The sequence below is a fragment of the Rhinolophus hipposideros genome (assembly GCF_964194185.1).
Source record: "Rhinolophus hipposideros genome assembly, chromosome: 14".
Taxonomy (NCBI): domain Eukaryota; kingdom Metazoa; phylum Chordata; class Mammalia; order Chiroptera; family Rhinolophidae; genus Rhinolophus; species Rhinolophus hipposideros.
This window is the reverse complement of record NC_138060.1, coordinates 3,445,134-3,465,293: the sequence shown is the minus strand read 5'-3', so window position 1 is coordinate 3,465,293 and position 20,160 is coordinate 3,445,134. Positions and strand designations below refer to the sequence as shown.

The 20,160-nt window shown below is 38.8% G+C and overlaps 1 protein-coding gene across 9 annotated transcripts in view; it reads right to left on the bottom strand.

Annotated features, from left to right (window-relative positions):
* FOXP1 (forkhead box P1) overlaps positions 1–20,160 on the bottom strand; it is a 578,556-nt gene that overhangs the window by 47,636 nt on the left and 510,760 nt on the right. For all 9 annotated transcript variants that reach the window (XM_081071680.1, XM_081071679.1, XM_081071678.1 and 6 more), the window contains one exon: positions 8,457–8,561. In XM_081071680.1, the coding sequence (XP_080927806.1) occupies positions 8,457–8,561 (105 nt within the window). The remainder of the gene's footprint in view (positions 1–8,456; positions 8,562–20,160) is intronic.

The following is a 20,160-nucleotide window of genomic DNA, read 5'->3' as shown; positions in this document are numbered from 1 at the left end:
CAGGAATGGTTATGAACATTGGCATGTGTCATTTTTCTAGAACCAAATGGATGCAAATATAAAATTTTGCTAAAATGCAGCTATAAAAACAACAGGCTACTGTAAATCTATATTGTTGGTAGGATTAGATTTTTATTACTCTTTCTTTAATTTTTTTGGTAGAATGCCCCAGTTTCCATTATTCCTGTAACCATCATAAGTTGAGACATCAAAACCCTGGCAGCATCTCCTAGCCAGTGTGAGTTGACACTAGGCTCCGGAGTAGCAGTGGGTCTCCATGAACAGAAACAAATACCTGATCTAAAAAAAAAAAAGGGGGGGGGGAATAATGAGGTTATACCCTTTATGAGGGTGGTAGTAGGTGGAAGAGAGAAAGAAGTAATTCTAACCTCGCTGCTTTTTATTCTTCTTCAAGATTGTAATATAATTTTCTTATTATAAGCAGAATTCTACCTAAACATATATTAACTCTGAGGATTCATATATTATTTGGGAGAAATGTACATTACCACAAAAATGAGAACAGAACTAGATAGTCAAGACATGTTACGGATGGAAAACACATTTGAAAAGAATGTGGCCCTGTTCACACATCTCCAAAGACCCACCCTTGATAGGGTTGAGTTTAAAAGTATCAGGCTTAAAGCATCTCTTGTTTTTCACTATATGAAGAAGCGCAAAGAACAGACATTAAGAGATTAAATAAAACCCAACAAAAAACAAGAACCACCTTTCAAAAAGAAAGCAAGAAAACCCAAAGCAGAAAAGAAAAAGTAGAGTGCTTCCTTTCTGTGAGACACGAGACTCTTTCAACAGCTGATTCCACCCTCACAGTATACAGCGCACATAAAATAAATACAGGTCACAAAAATTAACAAATCATCATAACTGTCTAATACATCCTGGGCTGGCTGCGGAAAAACAAGATCATTCTGGATTTATATCTGTAAGTATGGGATTTCCTGGACAGCTAATATCCACAAACAATCAAACACAGGAGGAACACGAGGAAAAAGCCAGCATTATTTCAAATTTGAGCTGAGAGTCGTGATTTGTAAAGGGCTGAACAGGAACTGGAGTTGAAATTTGAAGCAAGGAAATTCTTCTACTAGGCACTGATGGACATTTCTCTGTTTCTCTTGGCTCCACGCAGATTTTTAGGTCACTGGGTTTTGAATGTGATGCCAAACGAGAATCTCACCAGTACAGAAACTTTGAAAATGACAACTAACTTAATCCCATAATTTCAATAAAATAATAATAAAAAAAAACCTAATGATACTTCACTCAAGAATCAGCGCTTTTTATGAGACCTGTTGCCAATATTAGTGTCTTGGAATGATCTCATCTTTCATCCTGGCTAAATTCCAACACACAATTTCATTAACCCAGGTACTGCAGGTGATAAAACTCATTTTTCCCTAAAGAGACAGCTAAAAAGTACCAGTTATACATTTATGAAGTACCAGCAATCAAAATTATGGATTTTCTAAAAGGTTTTTAACTACTTTTATTGAAAGGAAAATCGCTGTCTCAGACTTTTGTGACACTACTGCTAATAATAAATTTTACCATTAAGACATGGCCATAATATGGTAGACAGTGTCAATAAAAGTACGGAGCAAAGATGATCCCTGTCTTTTAAGTAATGCCTTCTAATTACACCCCGGAAATGATCACGTGCAATACCTAAGCTACCTAATGGCTCTTAAAATATATGAACGTACAACAATGTATATAGAGTGATACAACGTGCTCCATACACCGAGGCAGTTATATGTAGAATTAATTGCATGAGTAGACATTCAAAAATTTTTCTGATGCTTTCAAAGCCTACCAGAAAAAAATTGCATTTCATTTGCATTTCTGACTAAAATCTGTTTGCTGGAAAAAAAAATGCATTCAAATGTTATTTGCTTCTTTTTGAGCAAAGTGGTGGCATCGGGCCTGTTATCTCTGGCAAACTTGTCTAAACTTTTCTATCTAATATTTTACACATCACTAGAGGGCACTGTGGGATTTAGGCCACTCTGACCTCTACGAGTACTTGGATAGGTCTTGAACTCCCGAACAATGTCAGAAAGGTGAAAGGAGAGACTTTTTAAAGGGGGGAAAAAACCCTTTCTTGGTAGCATCCAATTTTAATTTTTCCAAAATAACTCAAAAATGCATAAGTGGAAAAGTCAAATTCATAAAAATATTAAGCTCATTTTGTAATACTTAGATTGTCACCTGGGATGTGCTGTGGGGAAATGTCATCCTCAAGTTGAGATTTAAATAGTGAGGACTTCACTTGGCAGGCACCCACATTCTAGATGGCTTTCCCTGCCCACGTGCTCAGATCTCCTGGACTAACTAGAGCTAATTTCGCTGCGAACGTCCAGGCGGGCACACTGAGAGCCACAAATGGGGTTGAAACAATTTATGATATCCGGCCTCCTTTGACATGTATTAGCATATACCTGGTTTCTTTAACATACACTTTGTTTTTCCAAAACCACAAACATAGTTGCTGGAATTTCATGTGGAAGTGCTTAAGGGGCTGAAAGTTAACACCTTCGTGATCCCCGCAGCCTCAGGGTGGCTGTTGAACAAAAGCCTCTTTGTCGAGGCTTTCTCGAAATGTTTTCTTAACATGTTCCAAGTAGTTTTAGGCAGGGAACTAAAGTAAACAAGATGTTACCATGATAAAAACACTTGTGAAAACATTACAGAGAGCACTTAGTAGTTTCTTTCACATAAAACTCTTCACAGTTTTGAAAAGTAAAATTCACAGAAAAAAATTTTTTATAAGCAGATTACCAACGAAATGTCCTCTGCTGTCTACAGCCGTGGACCTTCGTGAAAGGGTCAGAGTTCCACCTTTGGGCATGTTCTTTCAACATTTCTCTCCATGTATTCTACTGAAGCACATGTAAAATTTATTTTGGCTTTCATAAATAATATACACTAACATGCAAAGGAGTTTTTGTTTTGTTTTGCATGGTGCTTTTCTCCAGGAGAAATAACCAAAAAAAAAAAAAACGGAAACACCCTTCCCCCCCAATTCTTTTCAAATGGATGCTAACCAAGGATACAAATTATACTTTTATTGGATGTTATACAAGTGACCATCTAAAAAAAAAACTAAAAAACAAAACTGGCGGAAAAAGTATTTTTCCCAAGCACATAAGAGAACCTGGTATTTGTGAAACTATGGGTCTGTGTCTGATTTTTACATTCTACGTTGGGAACAGGAAAATGTGGTCATGATTTAACCTTCAAATCCACTCCCCACCTTGCCAAATAATTATATGAGTCCCTTTTTAAAAAGAAAAAGAGAAGAATTATAAATCCCTGTTTCTACTTGTAAAGATTCTGTGTTCAACCTGGCCTCGAAGAAAAAAAACTGACTCTAGGAGAGAATGGAGACCGCAGGGGGCGTCACCTGTTCAGAGGGCACAGGGCTTGTTTCTGTTTTCCCGTGTCCGAGGCCCCCAAGCAGGGCAGGGCTGGAGGACCGCGTTAGTTAGCAGGAGCACCGGCAGGATGCAGTTAGCGCTAACAGATACAGTGGTCACAGGATACTCATGGTTGATAGATTCTTCAAAAATCAACACTAACACTGCAACTTGTTTTGAGAAAAAACAGGGAAATAAATGTGTACAACAGACTGGGTATCTGCTGATTTTGATAAAGCATCCCTCTGTTGGCTGTGAGGGAAAGACAACAGGATGGTTATTTGTACAGTATTTATCTTTGAAATCAAGGGCCCTGTGGTATACCTCACCTTGGGAACAAACACTGCAGAATGATCACAGAAAAGTGTCAAATCTCTTGTTTTGATTTACCAACAGTTAGGATATTTCTTTCTCAGGAGGGAAAAAATATGCCTCATTTTTAGACTTGTGAGTCCCCTCTCCCTTCCCTTAACCCCTGTTAACAGTGGCATTTTATTGTCAGGTGGGATTTTTATCCTGAATAACCGAGCCTGGACGTTTTAAAGGTGACATTGTACTAGCCTGAGCAACTGAAGATCAGAAAACAGTTACCAAGCAAAGTCACTTTCCCCTCTCCTACTGACCCCTAAAAACAGGGTGGAGGAACCCACGTCCACTAGGTGTAGAAACGATGGCTGGTGAGTGAAGTAACAGGGCAACACATGCATGGATATTTTCCCAAATGTGACCAAATTGAAGGGCTCTGGGAATTCAAACTAAAATAACACGGGATAGAAATGCCCAAGGAACTGCAGAAAGACTTCTCAGCTAAAATATAATGACACCAAAGTGTCAGAGGTCAGCAGTCTGGAGCAAGGGACAGAGCCACACTGCTCCTACCCTGTGGCCCTGTGGGAGCTTCTGCAATGACAGAGGGGAGCGGTCATGTCTAACATACCATGTTTCCCTGAAAATAAGATCCACCCAAAAAATAAGCCCCAGGTAAAACTGTCAGCCAGACAGACACATTTAGTACGTTATGACGATGTTCCAGAAGACATGACTGTATTTGAATAAATGTAGATTGTTGTACATAAAAAAAAGACATCCCCTGAAAATACGCCCTAATATTTCTTTTGGAGCAAAAATTCATATAAGACCTGGTCATATTTTTGGGGAAATACAGAGAAGAACCGGTCTTCTTCTCGGGGGAATATAGTAGCCACTTTCTGGTCCTTTACAGAGAAAGCTTGTCATTCCCTGACCTAAAATCACATTCAACCATGTGGGACTTAACCAGAAATTTATGGTTAAAGGATTATATTCAGGAACAGTCTTTCTGGAGACATCAGGACTTTGCAGTCACAAGACCTTCCCTAGGTACAAGGGCAGGAATGCTTGGATGTTTAAAATGATTGCTCTTTAAAAAACATATTTAGATAGATAAGAAGTACTAATGTTTTTAAAGAGTGCCAAGTATGGGCTAGGCACTTGACACAATGTACCTTTGAATTCTAACAACCCTAAGAGGTGGTTACTATTATTGTCATCCCAAATGACACGTGTGATAGGAAGGCTCAGTGATGTTACGTAACCAGCTCAAAGAGCACGCCAGTAGTAAGTGGCTTCGCTACCCAATCTGCCATTCCTCAGAACTTTCTCTGTACCTACTGCCTTAACAGAAAGCATATAGATAATGAAACGCACGGCTTCTTACCAGGCAGTACTGTGCAGTAGGTCAGGGCGAACGCAGGAAAGCAGAGGCCTGGGTCTCGATCTCTATTCCACTTCTTATTACTATGTGACCTTGGGAAAATCACTTAACCTCTCTGTGACTTGGTTTCCTTACCTTGAGACTGAGAGTAATACTTCAATACTCTCACTCTAAGGTGGTTGTGAGGATTAAATGAGTTACTTACGTAAAGCACTTAGAATTGTGCCAGTGGCTAGTTTAGGGCTATTTAATCATAAACTCTTACCAAGGGAGTGTAAAATTATGGGATTAGAAGAAGATGAAAAAAACCTATGAATTGGTACCTAAATCAAGGTCAGAGCAATGCTACATTTTCTTGAGTAAGAGCACATTGAAGAATCCAAGCCTCTCTGGTATTGATTTGCTTGAATCACAAGGAAACACCTCTAAGGAGAGATAGATAATGGAAATGAACAATGTGCCCAGGAAAGAGATGCTTTCAGAGTGTAGAAATCTGGCAATTTGAGAAGAAATGCTTGCAATGTCACTTCCCAATAACAGTGACTTCATTCAAAGAGGCCTCGTGGTTGGGTTTGAACCATAAGAAGTTTGGTAGCTCTTTCTGTCCAGATCAGTGGAAAGAAAAGTTGGTTTCATTACAGCCAATGTGCTCACCCTTTGGACTGTGCGGAGGTGTTGGAGACAGGAATCTGACAGAAGACTAATTTTCCCCTACATCAGGCAAGATACTGAAACCTGAAGATAACTCTGAATTTCTATGAGCTAAAATCATACTGTAGAAGAAAATCAAAATTCTGACTTTGTCAGACAGCCAATTCATGTGTAAGTACGGAAAGCACCAAGAGAACTGCATTCTAGAGGGTTTTATATTCGGCATTTACTTTCCCTTTGCTGGTTTACAAGACTCAAGTTTTATTCTCAAGAGCCAAGGCTCCCATCCCTAACGGCTGTGTGGTTCGTAGGGGTGAACATCTCTGTCTGCTCTGGAGGTGGGCCTGTGATGAAAGCCTGTCTACATCACTGTGATTGGCTCAAAGCTAGAACACATGACTCAATCTGGGCCAATGACAGTCTGCCCAGAACTTTTTCTGGAAAAGAGATGCACTCTGTGAAAACAAATTTGTGACCTATAAATCTGTCTTTTTCAGTCTTGGAAAGAGCCCAAGAATGAAGGCAACACTAAAGAAAACAGAGCTAATAGACAAAGAACCAAAACGTCAATAACCTTGTTTAAGCATCTGGATCCAGCCATGCTTGAAGTTAGCGAATGCACTGGACTTCCTAATTACAGCAGCCAATTATCACCCAGAATCCTCCCATCTCCACCAACCCCTGCTTCTTTTTTGGCTTCAGCCAATTTAAGCTGGGGTTCTATAGCTTGTAAACAAAAGTCTCCAATAAATAAGTACTAGGAAATAAGCAAAAATTGAAGGTTCATAGTGGGCATTCCAAATTCCACTGAACAAACATAAACTGAGAACATGTCATGTCATGTATAAAACCATAGTATTTGCTAGTGGTTTCCTATACAAAAGCCAGACTCCTAATATCCTTAGAAAAAGGCTTTTTTTTGTTGTTTTTTTTAATAGGAATCAAGTCTAGGCATCAATTCTAATGATCTTTAGATTCTTTGCTTCAGTACTCCAGGTGTCTGAAACTGCAGTGTCCTTGTACAGGTATCCTTTCCCATACATACATATAGAATGAATACACGTCACCAAGAATGTGGACAGCCATCTTATAGTCTTGTAGTCCTAAAGACTTTATAAAACAAATCATATGTACAGATGTTTTTCAGCCATTCTATCAGTGAGTTAAATTAGCACCAACACATTTATCAAAGCTCACACTGGGGCAGAAGGTGAAATCAGAATTTAAAAGTGGTTTCTGCCAAGATCTTTTAATCTCAATATCTACATAGGAATTGGCAAATGATCAGGAAATAACAACACACAGATTCTATAATGAGTGATTCATAAGAGAACAAAGCCCAATAGCACTGACTTGAATCATTCCGTAGTAATTGTAAAGGGCTAGTGCTTAGTTTAAAATGAAGTATTACTGCTCTTGATTGTTGATATGTAGAAATAGTTTTTGGCATCATTTAAAAAAATTTGTAAGTACGTAAGTTTTTAACGACCACATAATGCTCTTAAAATAAAAAATTAAAGCTGGAAAGCTATAAAGTAGTCACAGATTTCCATTCATTAATCAAAAAATGCTATTCACCAAAACCCCTTGCAGGTAACACTAGCTACGTCTTTAAGGGTGGCTTTAATATTTGCATCTAGGTCCATAAAAACAGATATAGACATTGTTCTAACAAGATAGAGGCCACACAAAACCAGACACCTGCGCGTAAATCACTTGCCTCTATCTCCTGGGGATTGAATGAGAGAAAAGCGACACGGAAAGACCTGAACTTGTAAACCATTACGCACCTAGATATATAGGAGTTATGTGTATGCGTGTTTGTTGTGTGCTACCTAAATGTTTTAAACATAATGTATTCAGTCTACATGCCAATGATTTGATGTTACTATATACGTATTTATGCGATGTCAATAATGCAGGGCAGGTTAGTGTAATGTTGTTTCCAAGAACGAGGGTCCTATATGGGTCAGATAATGTAAAGATGCAGTGCAGAAGCACTTTGCTTGAGCTATGAGAAGACTAACACATCACATCATTCACTTTCAGGGATATTTACCAGTGTTACAGATTCAAATGGGATAACCCAAGTTTTAGTCATGCTTTATTTGTAGAGAGTAAGGTTACTCCATTCTCTCTATAAGGACAAGAATCTGATCAAAAGCCAACACCAACATAGAAAGATAAGAATCAAGTTGGCAGCATCCACTCCTTATGTTTATAGAGTCATTTGTATAAAACAAAGAAGAGGCCCAATCCACAAGCTGCAATTGACCAGTAAATGACACCAATTTTATAAAATTAGAGTAAGTATGCCAGTGATTTAGTATGTCAAGATATAAATAAAAGTTAAAACTAATTATCGCAAGTTTAAAATTGGGAGAATTTTTATTTAATCACTGACCTTCTGGAAAAAGACAAAACCAAAAACGGGTAAACACAGGCTCTTACTAAGAGGAGCTAAATTGCCCTTGGGTATGTATCTTTTCGTCTTTTGACAATGCAACCCCCAACAGGTTTTGGAACTATTCCTATGATCTTGTCATTTAGAGTCCACTCTCAAAACAGTGGTGTGAAACCCTCCCTCAAAGAGGCATTTTATGAGGAAAAGCATGGACAGTGGGAGGTGGTGGCTACGTGAAAGGAGGAAGCAACATAAAAATCCTGCTTACTTCAGAAACGACTGGAAATCTTCACACACTGCTTCACAGCCCGGCCACTTGCACACGCCATGTCCATAGAGGGGGTGGCTGTGGGGGTGCTCCTCATGGGACAAACTGAAAGAAACACAGGGGGTCAGAGAATGGATCTGCTGCCAGGAACCATCCCACCAGACATAAGAGGCCAGAGGACCCCACGCAGCCAACAGCGGGCTGAATGAATGTGGGGTTTCCTTTTCCCACGAATTTTACCCATTAATTCTGCAATGTTATTTAAAAGCAAAAGTTAAATCCCCAAATGTGGACCGCCCAATGTTAGAAATGCACCACCATATATGAAAAAAAGCGTTTGACAGCCTTCTGTTAGAGGCAAAGCTCTCTACTCAAGACTGTGAAGGACCTTTGAAGAAGCTGAGACTTGTCTTTTAACCTCTGTAATGAAAATTGCAAAATCTATACTTCATTTTGAGATTTTCTTACTGCTTTCCACCCAAAATATTACACATTTTCCTCTTCCCTTCCACCATAAACTACTTTTGCATAATTCGTACAATCTTTTCACAAGTTAATTTTATCAAGCAAAGAACAGTGAAATTAAATAATTGAGAATAAAATTTAGAAAGACAAATGTATCCAAGTAGACGATTAGATTGAAAGGGGAAAAAAAGCTAATAGTGGCAATAAGATTAGATCCCTAACATTACTGACACCAAGTGAGAACAAACTTGGCAAGAACTTGAAGGGGTTAATCCTCATGGGGTTCCAATCAATACATAATGATTGGGCCAGGGATCCAGTCAGGGGAGCTTTGATCCAAGCCCCCGAGGTGCTGGGAGAGTGTACCTGCCACACTCACTGCTGAACCACATTCTCAAACATTTTCTCTATGAGATTTCTGCATCCAGACTTTTTTTCAGACAAATTATTTTTACAGTCATTCCATAACCTTAGATTCCATCAAACAGAGATATAAAACTAATACTGAAAGTTCTGTTTTGTACACAAGCACATTCTCTTCGAGGAAAGGTCTATTTTGCAAAGGACAGTGAATTATGAACATGAACACACACACATAGTGAATTATGAACATGAACACACACACATAGTGAATTATGAACATGAACACACACACACACACACACACACACACACACACACACACACACACGCCTTGCATTTCCTATTACCACCAGAAGATGTATTCCTACATCTGATGATTCACAGAGCAGAGCAGATACACACAAATGCCCCTAACTTACATTTAATCCTCACTGAACGTTCACAGTAAACACACATACACAGAACTACAACTTACAAAACATCACTAGGTCTTCCTATGGCTTTTGAATGATTTTGCTGGAATACTAATATAATTTGAAAATAATGACAAGCTATTTTGCCTTAAAATAGAAAATAAAACTGGGAACACCCCCAAATCGTTCAAAAATAACTTATGAAAGCACTGAGTAACTCTTATAAAGAGAAAATAACACAAGTGAACTAAAGATATTTATAAAGCCTAATGATAAAAGGATATTCTCTAAGCAGTAAAGAGAGTCAAATTTCATTAGACCAAAGGAAAGAATTACTACCTATCCATGTCCATCTTCAGATTTTTTTTAATGAATAAAATAGACATGAGCATATACAATGATGCCTATTAAACTTATTATATCATTTTATGAAATATGAAAGTCAAATCATTGTTATACAACTTATACAATGCTGTATATCAATTGTATTACAATAAAACTGGAAAAAATAGATACAAAATAGAATTTTAAAAAAGTATTGACAATATTTGAAATTAAAGAATCCTTTTAAATACTAGAATTCTCAGATATTCTGACAGAAAGAAATCATTTAAATAGAAAATTATTATTACCTATGGCTTAAAAAGAAATAAAACCTAACCATAATAATGATTTTCTTTACTAATTTTATTAAGATTAACTTATTTTCACAATGTTAAAAGTTAATATATAATTTGTTGTAGAAAACTTGGAAAATATTGAAAATAAAAAATTACCCTAAAACGTACACATTTTTGACAAATTAACACATAAAAGATTTGTATCACTTTTATATTTCACATTATTTTGTAAATAATTACTCATGTTAGCAACTGGACTTCAAGAACATTATTTACTGAAGCACAACAGCCCATCATGTACCATCTTAGCTCCAGTTATATGCCAAAATTTGTCTAACCGTTCCTCTATTTTGGACATTGAGATTCCCTCCATGTTTCCTTAATTTATGAATAATACTGCAAGTAAAATTTACCAGGCTAAACATCCCAGTATATAGCTGATTTTTACCAGAAGATACATTCAGAGAAATGGGATCATTCAGTTAATGGGTACTAAGTTTTAAAATCTACTACGAATATTCTATCAGATTGCTCTCGAGAAATGCTGCATGCAGAGTACCTTCTGAGCCATTGTACATATTTCTGTGTGATTCTTTAAGTTGGAACCCTGAAACCTCAATAAGTGAGGATGTAAAATTAATATCAATACAGGTGCACCTCACAGACACGGTGGGTTCTGTTCCAGACCATCGCAATAAAATGAATGTCACAATTAAGTGAGTCATACAATGTTTTTTGGTTCCCCAGTTCATATAACAAAGTTATATTTCTACCATACTGTAGGCCTATTAAGTGGGCAACATTCTGTCTAAAAAACCAATGTGTTTACCTTAATAAAAACTTCATTGCTAAAAAACGCTAACCATCATCTGAGCCTTCAGCGAGTCATCATCTTTTGAGGCAGGATTGGCACAAACCTTCAATTTGTGAAAAAACATAGTATCTATGAAGCACAATAAAGTGAACACAATAAAACGAGGTATGCCTGTAGTTAAAAACTGCAAATGGTTATTCTACTGTGCTTTTTGGGTTAAGCTGAGAGTGTTCTGAAAATAATAGTATGAGAGAAAATAATATGCATTCACTAGAGGAATTTATGACTAGAAATACAATGTACATGATTTAACATGACGTTTGCCACTCCCTGCCATCCCCTTGTTTTCTGGTTAACATATCTGTGAAGGCTCCATGGCCTGAATAAAAACTGTGCTCTAAGAATTTCTTAGTTCATCTTGGTGTCCTTATTTCTAAGAAAGGACAGATGACAACTGATTAAGGCCTCAGCAGAACAACCAGTGATACTTGAAGTCTAGAGAAAGTCATACATGCATACGTAGCTACACACACAGAAGACCTCTGGAAAATCTGCCTCTATATTAAAACCGTATTTTTATTATAAAAAGGATTATATGCTCTTATTTTTTTTTAAAGTTTATATAATTCTGAGTAGGCTACTAAACAACGTCCACTCCCGATGCCAGACCCCACCCCATCCCACACCTAATAACCTCACCCGAGTTAACTGCTAACATTCTGGCACATTTTTCTTCTAATGTACTACTAGTTTACAAAAATGGAAACATTCATATGGTTGTCACTTGCTTTTAATTTTTAATATACAGTTGGATACTTTTAAATACACAGTTGTGTGAAATAAAGTGCCTGGCTTTAGAAGCAAAAGGAATAGATGGGCAGTTATGCTCTGACAGAGTATCTCTGGAAAAACATAAAATTCTGTCATGACTGTTGCCTCTGGGGAGAGGCAAAAGGAGTCCGGGTGGTGAGGAAACTGAATTTTCATCATATCACTTTTTTGTTTCTTTTGAAGGTTTTATTTTGTGTGCTGTAGGACTATTTTGCTGTGGAACTGTTAATGTTTCACATACATAAACACACACATATACACACTATACAGCTCTCGATTTTCAGACTGCCATTTGCTATGACAGTGGGAGAACGATGGCTGCACACGCGCGCGGTGTGGGGCTGAGGCTCACTCCGGCTTTTCAGTCATTCTGTATGAAGCACCATCAGACACCACCAGCTGTACCGCTGAATGGCAGCTTTTGTTTCATCAGAAAAGTGGAACAAACATTTATATTCTGACTGCCTTTTGGGACTTGCCAAAAGGGACAAGAAGGGAAATTTAAAAATGAGGGAAAGAATGTTTTAAACTTGAATTAATTAGAACTACACTTACAGAATGAAAGATGGTGGGAAAATGACCATGTAAGCATGTGATGGCTGAATAAAGCCTGTGAGCTTAATCATTTAAATCAATTGTTCAAGGGTAACTTACCCATGTGAGAAGTATGACTTCTGAAAGCTGCCCAGGTCACTTTGAAGGGTTTTAAACAGGTTTGCCCCCAAATTAAACTTTTTAAAATTTAGAGTCAATTGTTGAATAAAGTGTTTCTTACTATAAACGCCCAAGCTGAAAATTCCTAGGGGCAGGGATCGTGTCTAATTCATCGCCACATACTCAGTACCTCACACAGAACGTGGGCTCAATAAATGTTAGATGGATTCATGAATGAACAGACAATAAATTACTTTATTCTATTTAATTTCTATACACTCAGTTATATATCCAGTTTTTTTTTTCATTCTTGAAGGTAAAGGCCAGAGTGATGCCAATACACTTGAGAAAATAGGGTTCTGACACTTTCCATTAATTTTACTCCAAATATATGAAATACAAATAGTATGGAATCAAGAAAAACCAGTTGATTTAAATTTCTTCCGATAATCCTTGATATGTAAAAATTAAACATATTTTTAACACAAGAACAGTGATAGCATTTCAGATTAGAAAGCACCAACTTGTCATGAAAAGTATAATTACACATAAATATGTAATAACTTCTGATATTACATATTAAATACAGTATATATTCAGTATAGTGTAATGTCATTTTCCATGACAGTTATTTAAAATTTTTTCTATTTATTCTTTTATCAAAGTATACCAACCAGAGACTTAACTTCAACACTGACTTTAGCCTTTGAGAAAATTTTATGTAATGACTATGGTTCTTCAGTGGTGACTATTCACTATTACCTTCCCAAGTTCATGAGTTCACCAAAACATGAAACCAGAATCATTAAATTCACCTGCTAAAACTAAGAAGAGCTTCTCATTTTCAGTCTGCAGTCTGAGTCCTAGTCCACTGTATATATATAACATATTTTGTTTATCCATTCGTCAACTGATGAACATTTGGGCGATTGTGATTAGTGCCAATACGAAAACGCACGCCCACATACTTGTTTACGTTTTCAGTTCTTTTGGGTATATATCTGGGAGTAGAACGGTTAACTGCTGGGCTTACGGGACAGTTAACATTTTGAGGAATTGCCAGACTCTCTTACAAAGCAGCAGCACTACCTTATCTTTTCTCATCTGCACTGTTTGAGGCGCCACCTTCCCCAGATCATTGCCGGCACTTGCCACTGTATGTCTCTCTCAGCCATCCCACTGGACGCAAAGCGGTACCTTTTTGTGCTTTTGATTTCCATTTCCTTAATGATGAATGACGTTGACATATTTTCATGTACTTCTTGACCATCAGTACATCTTTTTCAGAGAAATGTTTGTTCAATCTATTGCCCATTTTTTAATAGTGGGTTATTTGTCTTTTATTGTTGAGCTGCAAGAGTTTTCTTTTCTTAACATATTCTATGTTTGCAAGGCCCTTCTCAGACACATTATCTGCAAATATTTACTCCTATTTTGTGGACTGTCTTTTTGTTTCTTGATGCTGTGCTTTGAAGCACAAAAATTTTAAATTTTGATGAAGTCCAATTTATCTATTTTTCACTTTGGTTCCTTATGCTTTTGATGTCAAATCTAAGAAATCACTGACTAATCCAATGTAATGAACATTTATTCCTGTGTTTTCTTCTAACAGCTCGAGCTCTCACATGTAGGTCTATGACCCATTTTGAGTTAGTTGCTGTATATGGTGTGAGGAAGGAGTCCACTTCCTTCTTTGAATGTTGTCCCAGCACTGTTTCATAGAAAGATTATTCTATACCAAATAAATTTTCAGGGCACCTTTGTCAAAAACCAACTGAGCATAAACATAAAATTTGTAGTACTTTTGTACTTCATTTTTGCTAGATTTCTTTTCCCCTAATATACTGCTTGTTCTCAAAAGAATTTATACTTCTTATCAACTACACTTTTTGAAGGATGAGTGCCTGGGGCAACTGTGTTTCCCAGATACTGTTGAGCCTTTGTGTGCTGAAAAATCTTTTCTAAATATGCTTTGTGTCTCTCTCTGCTTAACATATAAATGGGGTGTAAGTTAACCTTTTATTGAGTCACCAGTACTATTTCTCTAAGGGGAGGGGAGGGAGTTCAGTGAATGAAGATCTCATTTCTCATTTCAGCTGTGAGAATAACCAGGAACCATGCAAGTGTTTTAACTGCCCTGCCCTCTATTTCTACATTTGAAAACTGAAGGGAATCACACAAGATGGCCTGCGTTGCTCCTCAAAGTGGTAAAACCTCCAGCAATCTTCCATCAAGAATGTGGAGATGGAGAGTGAATGGGCACAAATGACATATCTTGTTACTGACAAGATGAAAAAAGAACAGGCACTTAATGAGCACTGGTTAAAAGAATGAATGGGTCCATGCCTTCCAGTAAGGAGTACGAGTCCTCAGCACTGCTGTGCAGCTACTCCCTCCTCAACCATTTCCCACACCCTGCAAATATACCACCAAAAAGCACAGCTAATTCCATCAGCTCATTTGAATGACAAGCAGTTCTGGTATCCCCCTTCCCCACTGGCCACGTTCTCCTCTCCACCTTTTGGCCGCTCATCTAGCCAGCCAACTCTAATGGACCACTGACCCTAAAACAGCCCCAGGTTCGCTGAGAAACTCCCTCTGCTCCTCCCTATGGCTCAAGTCTCCTGCCTGTCTGTCTGCCTGCCTGCCTGTCTGTCTGTCTTCTAGCCAGTTCTTTGGCCTTATGTCCACGTGCACATGCCTCTTAATGTCCACCCCGCAGCACTGTCAGCCAGACTCTTCCCCTCTTGGACCCCTCACAGTCTAGGGCTTTGGCCAGATGGCAGAGGGTGGAACTACTCCAGACACCTCATGTTTCCAGAAAGGTATTCTTGTGACGCACAGTTTCAGGACTATCTATTAATAAAAAGTGCCTGTACACTAAACTTGTAATATAACTGCAATATAACAATACTAAGTATCAATAGAAACTTCTTATTTGCTCAATTCTTTTACACATTGCACAGAAATGATGCCACTTTCTCCTTTCTCTCTCTTCACTTTTTACTCACCACATTCCACTGCCTTCCACTTTGCTGCCATATCCTCCTTTCAATGACATTTAAGTACCATATCAGGGATGTCTTAGGTTTCAATGTGGGAGTATGAATTTGATTTCTAGTGATGAAGTGATATCTCAAAAAATAATGAGACTTCAGATTTTCCATACTAAACTTTCAGGAACTCACTGGTATCAAAAAGGTCAAACTCACTGGTATCAAAAATAGGTATATGCCGATTTGGCAAAAACAAACTTGAGTGATACCAAACCAGGTGAGCTGGGCCTGGACTCTGATTCCAGTTGACCTGACAAAGAAGATCAATGCAGAGTCACAACAGCAAAGAGGTAACTTAAATATCTAGCATGCTTTTCCATTTAGAGCTCATTCTTCTGCTAGCTTTCATGTTATTGTACACCTCCTCAAAACCTGCTGGGAGCCCAATCCCAGTCTCTTCTAGAAACCGGAATGACAGGTCAAGTGTCTTCTGTGCTATACAGTAGTTCCGGGAAGGGTTCTTATGCCTGCCCGCAAAACTGCAAATGGTAGTGGGGACAGGGGAAATGATGGTGACGGCCCTGCACCTTTCTCTCTGTAACTCTGTGAACATGATTTCTTCTTTGCCTTCCACTGAAAACACTTGGAGAAGCAAATGGGCTTCTCATTTCACACTGAAGGGTTGTAAGACGACTTAGGTATCTTGTTTCTCGCATACTGTCTTAATTTTTGCTTTTCGCTCATTACAGAAATATACACTCTATCCTACATATTTATGAATCGGTTTTCCTAAAGCAAGCTGGCAATTAGTTCTATAATTGGAACACAAAGAGAAGGGTGTTTTTAGAGCCCATTAGAGAGCCTACCCCAAAGTGACGAAAGATGGAGCTGGGACAGACTGGGACACACTCACACTCTTCTCTCTCTCTCATGCAGTGAACCCTTCCTCTCCTTCCCCAGAACGCTCGTCATCTCAATTTTCTGTGGCTTTTCAAATCATGTTTAATTAAAGGATTTCACATTCCCTTGTGATATGATATTCATGAGTAAAACTTGTGATTGGAGTGACTGTGAATTAGTCTATTAAGGGCCAGATTTGTGCTTTTAAACAATGATAACGATTACCGTTATAGTATCTGCTCTCAAAATTTTCTGCCTCAAGATGTGAGGCCTACCTTAACTAACTTTACATCTGAAATACAAGCTATTAGCCATTTCTGCCCAGATTTTTCCCCCAAATTACAAATTATCCTGAGATATAAAGGGGCATCTTTGTGCAGCGGCCTTCAGGGCACCCTCACTGAAGTGGTGTGTGGTGAACGGAGCGCTATACAGACATGCCTTCTTTTATCGTTTCAGATTCATGTTCAAGTGTACTGGGGAAAAAATCTGACTACTGTATCAGCTTTGTGATTTCTCAGTGGTACCCTTTTATGAAACTTATTGAAGTTAGTCAATTTTCAAAAAAATACTAAGTAAAAAGTAGTAATAGGTATATGCCGATTTGGCAAAAACAAACATGGCAGGAGAGTGACTCAAAGATTGTTGACATTGGCTGTGCCTGAGGGATGAAAATCATGTCCAAGGCTAAGGACACAACACCTTCCTTTTTCCATTGCTATTCCGAGAGTACTGCTTCTCAGATTTTTCACGGCTATAAACCACCTGGAGACCTTTCCACCACGCAGATTCTGACTCTGCAGTCCTGGGTGGGGCCAGGGCCGGATGTCCTCCGCAGGCTCCTGGGAGGTGCTGACGGTGTCGGGCCACGGACCACAGGTGAGTGCTATGGATCTGGAGATTCCCTGTTCTGTATCTGACCTACAAACGATTGTGCTTGAAGAAATACTGGGGAGGTTCTCTCTCTGTTAATTGTCGGCTGAAAAGCAAGCTGGAGAAGGATAAATATGGAGAGGGGTGGTGTTGAGCAACCCATCGGAGCAATAGCTGCAAACTCATAAAAATGCTTGTGAGCCCGAAGTCATTATTTAAGCATTACAGGCAAGGCTGCTTCTTAAAACATGTAACAAAACAGGTAGGACTGACGGAAGTCAGGACAGGGAAAAGGCCATTTCCTGTTTCTGCTTAACAAACACCCATTTTGCATTATCACCAATCTGTAGAGAGAATAGTATCTGCCAGACATCACACTGATCAGGAATATCCTGGCTTACACTACGGAATCAGTAGGTTTGACAACAACTCCAAACTTCCCAAACTCCAGGTTTGCCTTAGGTATCCTCGAAGCCTGGTGGTGTCCCTGGCCTGGGAAGGAGACGACATGTGTAAAAAAAAAAGGAAGGTCTTGAATTAACTTTTTAGGAAGATAAGTAATAGATTTGGGCTTTTCTAGGAAACAGCATACCAGGGAGGCAGGGTTCCGACCCACTCAGCACAGTTCTCTATTGGGTCGAGGCCCCTCTCGTACCAATACCCAGTATGTGACGCGACCCTCAGCGCTGGGCCAGTGCCTGGTGGAGCAAGAATACATTTAGAGGCTGGCATATTTAATCTACATTAGACAAAAATATGTAGTATCTCCAATCCCTGATTTCACAAATATCAATTTTTAGGATAAGGCTTATTTCATCTAAATGAAAAAATAACTCAATTTTTAGGAAAATAATATAAATAATAATGTAAGAAGACATGACAACCATGATAACGGTGCACAGACTCAAATGACTGAAGGTGGGAAAACCAAAAGCTCCGGAAGCATTCCTCAAGGAGACCGGGGGGTTCAGCTGGATGTGCTTCCCAAGTTGACACTGACCCAGCAAGCAAGTCTCTGAAGACACACCTCAATCTGAATTTTCATGGGGACTGAAGAGCCCCAGGGTCATCCTGAACTATGGGACAATGACCTACAAAAGGCCAAAGGCATACGGTGCAGCATGTCCCATCTTCTACAACTGGAGCGTGTCATTTAGGGTCTAGGAGCATCTTATGTGTAGGATGTAAGAGTGACTAGTAATTGCCTGCCTCACCAATGCTAAGAACCCGAGGTTGGGTGCCATGAAGGTAATACGTTCGGCAACTTCCTTTTTTCACCATCCACACCCGCAATCTGTCTCATCTCCCTTTCCGTTACACTGGGCAAAACATGCCGCCTTCATTCCCAGATGCCAGGAGTGTGGGGCGCACAGGCCAGCGGAGTAGGGAATGACAGCGTCAGTATCTGAGGCTGCCTGGTGCATTCCAGTCAGTCAGTCACAGACAGAGCAGGTGATGACAAGGGCAGAATGCCTGTGTTTGCACGCTGCTGAGTGAAGGAATGAAGAGAGGAAAAGACCAGAAAAGGCAGAGGCCATGCTTTTGTTTGTGACACCAGTAAGGGTTATCCTGAGCCGGTGAGACCTTACCCCTGGCAGCATTAACACTGGGATCTCTATAAGAAAACAGAACGCTTTCTAAAGAGTGGCTGTGAGCAACTGTGTCAATACAGAGAAGGGACCACTAATCCAAAAATTATTAACACCATTAGGCAGGCATTCTCATTCTGTCAGTGCAAGTGTGTTTGCATTGGTGACTCACAAGGTCTGCGTGGAGCCTTGCCCCTATGTCAGAGGAACCAACAGCAGAAAACCAAAGAGCATAAGTAAAAGTTCCAATACTAATTCTTATTTAATCCCTCCACCCCAGTACTCTACGGACGGCAGCACAATTATACTCTAGAACTGAAGAATATTTTAAGTGACGCGTGAGGGCCACATGAGAAAGCAGTGGATGGAAAAACAAGAGAACTCAAGATATAAATTGACTCAAAACTATTAGGCACAAGCATTATGTTTCCTTAAAATTACTCCCTACTTTATGTAATTGTATTTTTCTGTAGTAGAAGGTGCTTCCTTAGTGTTCACTGGATTAAACTCTTTACCACCTGTAATTTAGCAGGGTTAAATAAACATCTAGTTTGTGATAAACATGGAGCTGGCTTCCTAGATCAGTGTCTCTAAAGGGATTCATAAGATCAAAGGGTGGGTGGTTAGAGAATATTAAAATTTCTGTGTGCATGTATTAAGGTAATATTAGAACTTTATATGAACATACACGTGTGCATGGATACATATTTCTCACTCCCAAGCTGGTCATTTTTATAGTATAGGTACAATATTAGACGTGTCTAATTGACTAAAAGTACACTTACTAGGGGAGCATATTCAGATTTTTAAATAATGATCAGGTGAATGAATAATCAAACTCCTTTGGAGGTCGTTGTCAGTCGACCGCCTCTTCCTCTCTGAAAGAGTTTTGCCCAATTCTCTAGCTGGGGGAAGGAGAGAGAACTGAACAGATGGCTGAAACACAAAATGCTGAAATACTTGATCTGGACATTTAAGTATCAGTAGGAGCTCAACTGCTATAAGGAAAAGAACACGGCAGGCAGATAACTGAAGCATAAAAAGCATTTTCAGGCATTAAAAAAAAAGGAATAAGCAACACAGAACCAGAGTACTTACAAATAACTTAAAGGCCAATATTAGGAATTTTTTAACGAATTTTGTTCCATAAAATAGTTTATATTGGGTCATAGTCTTAATAATTCTT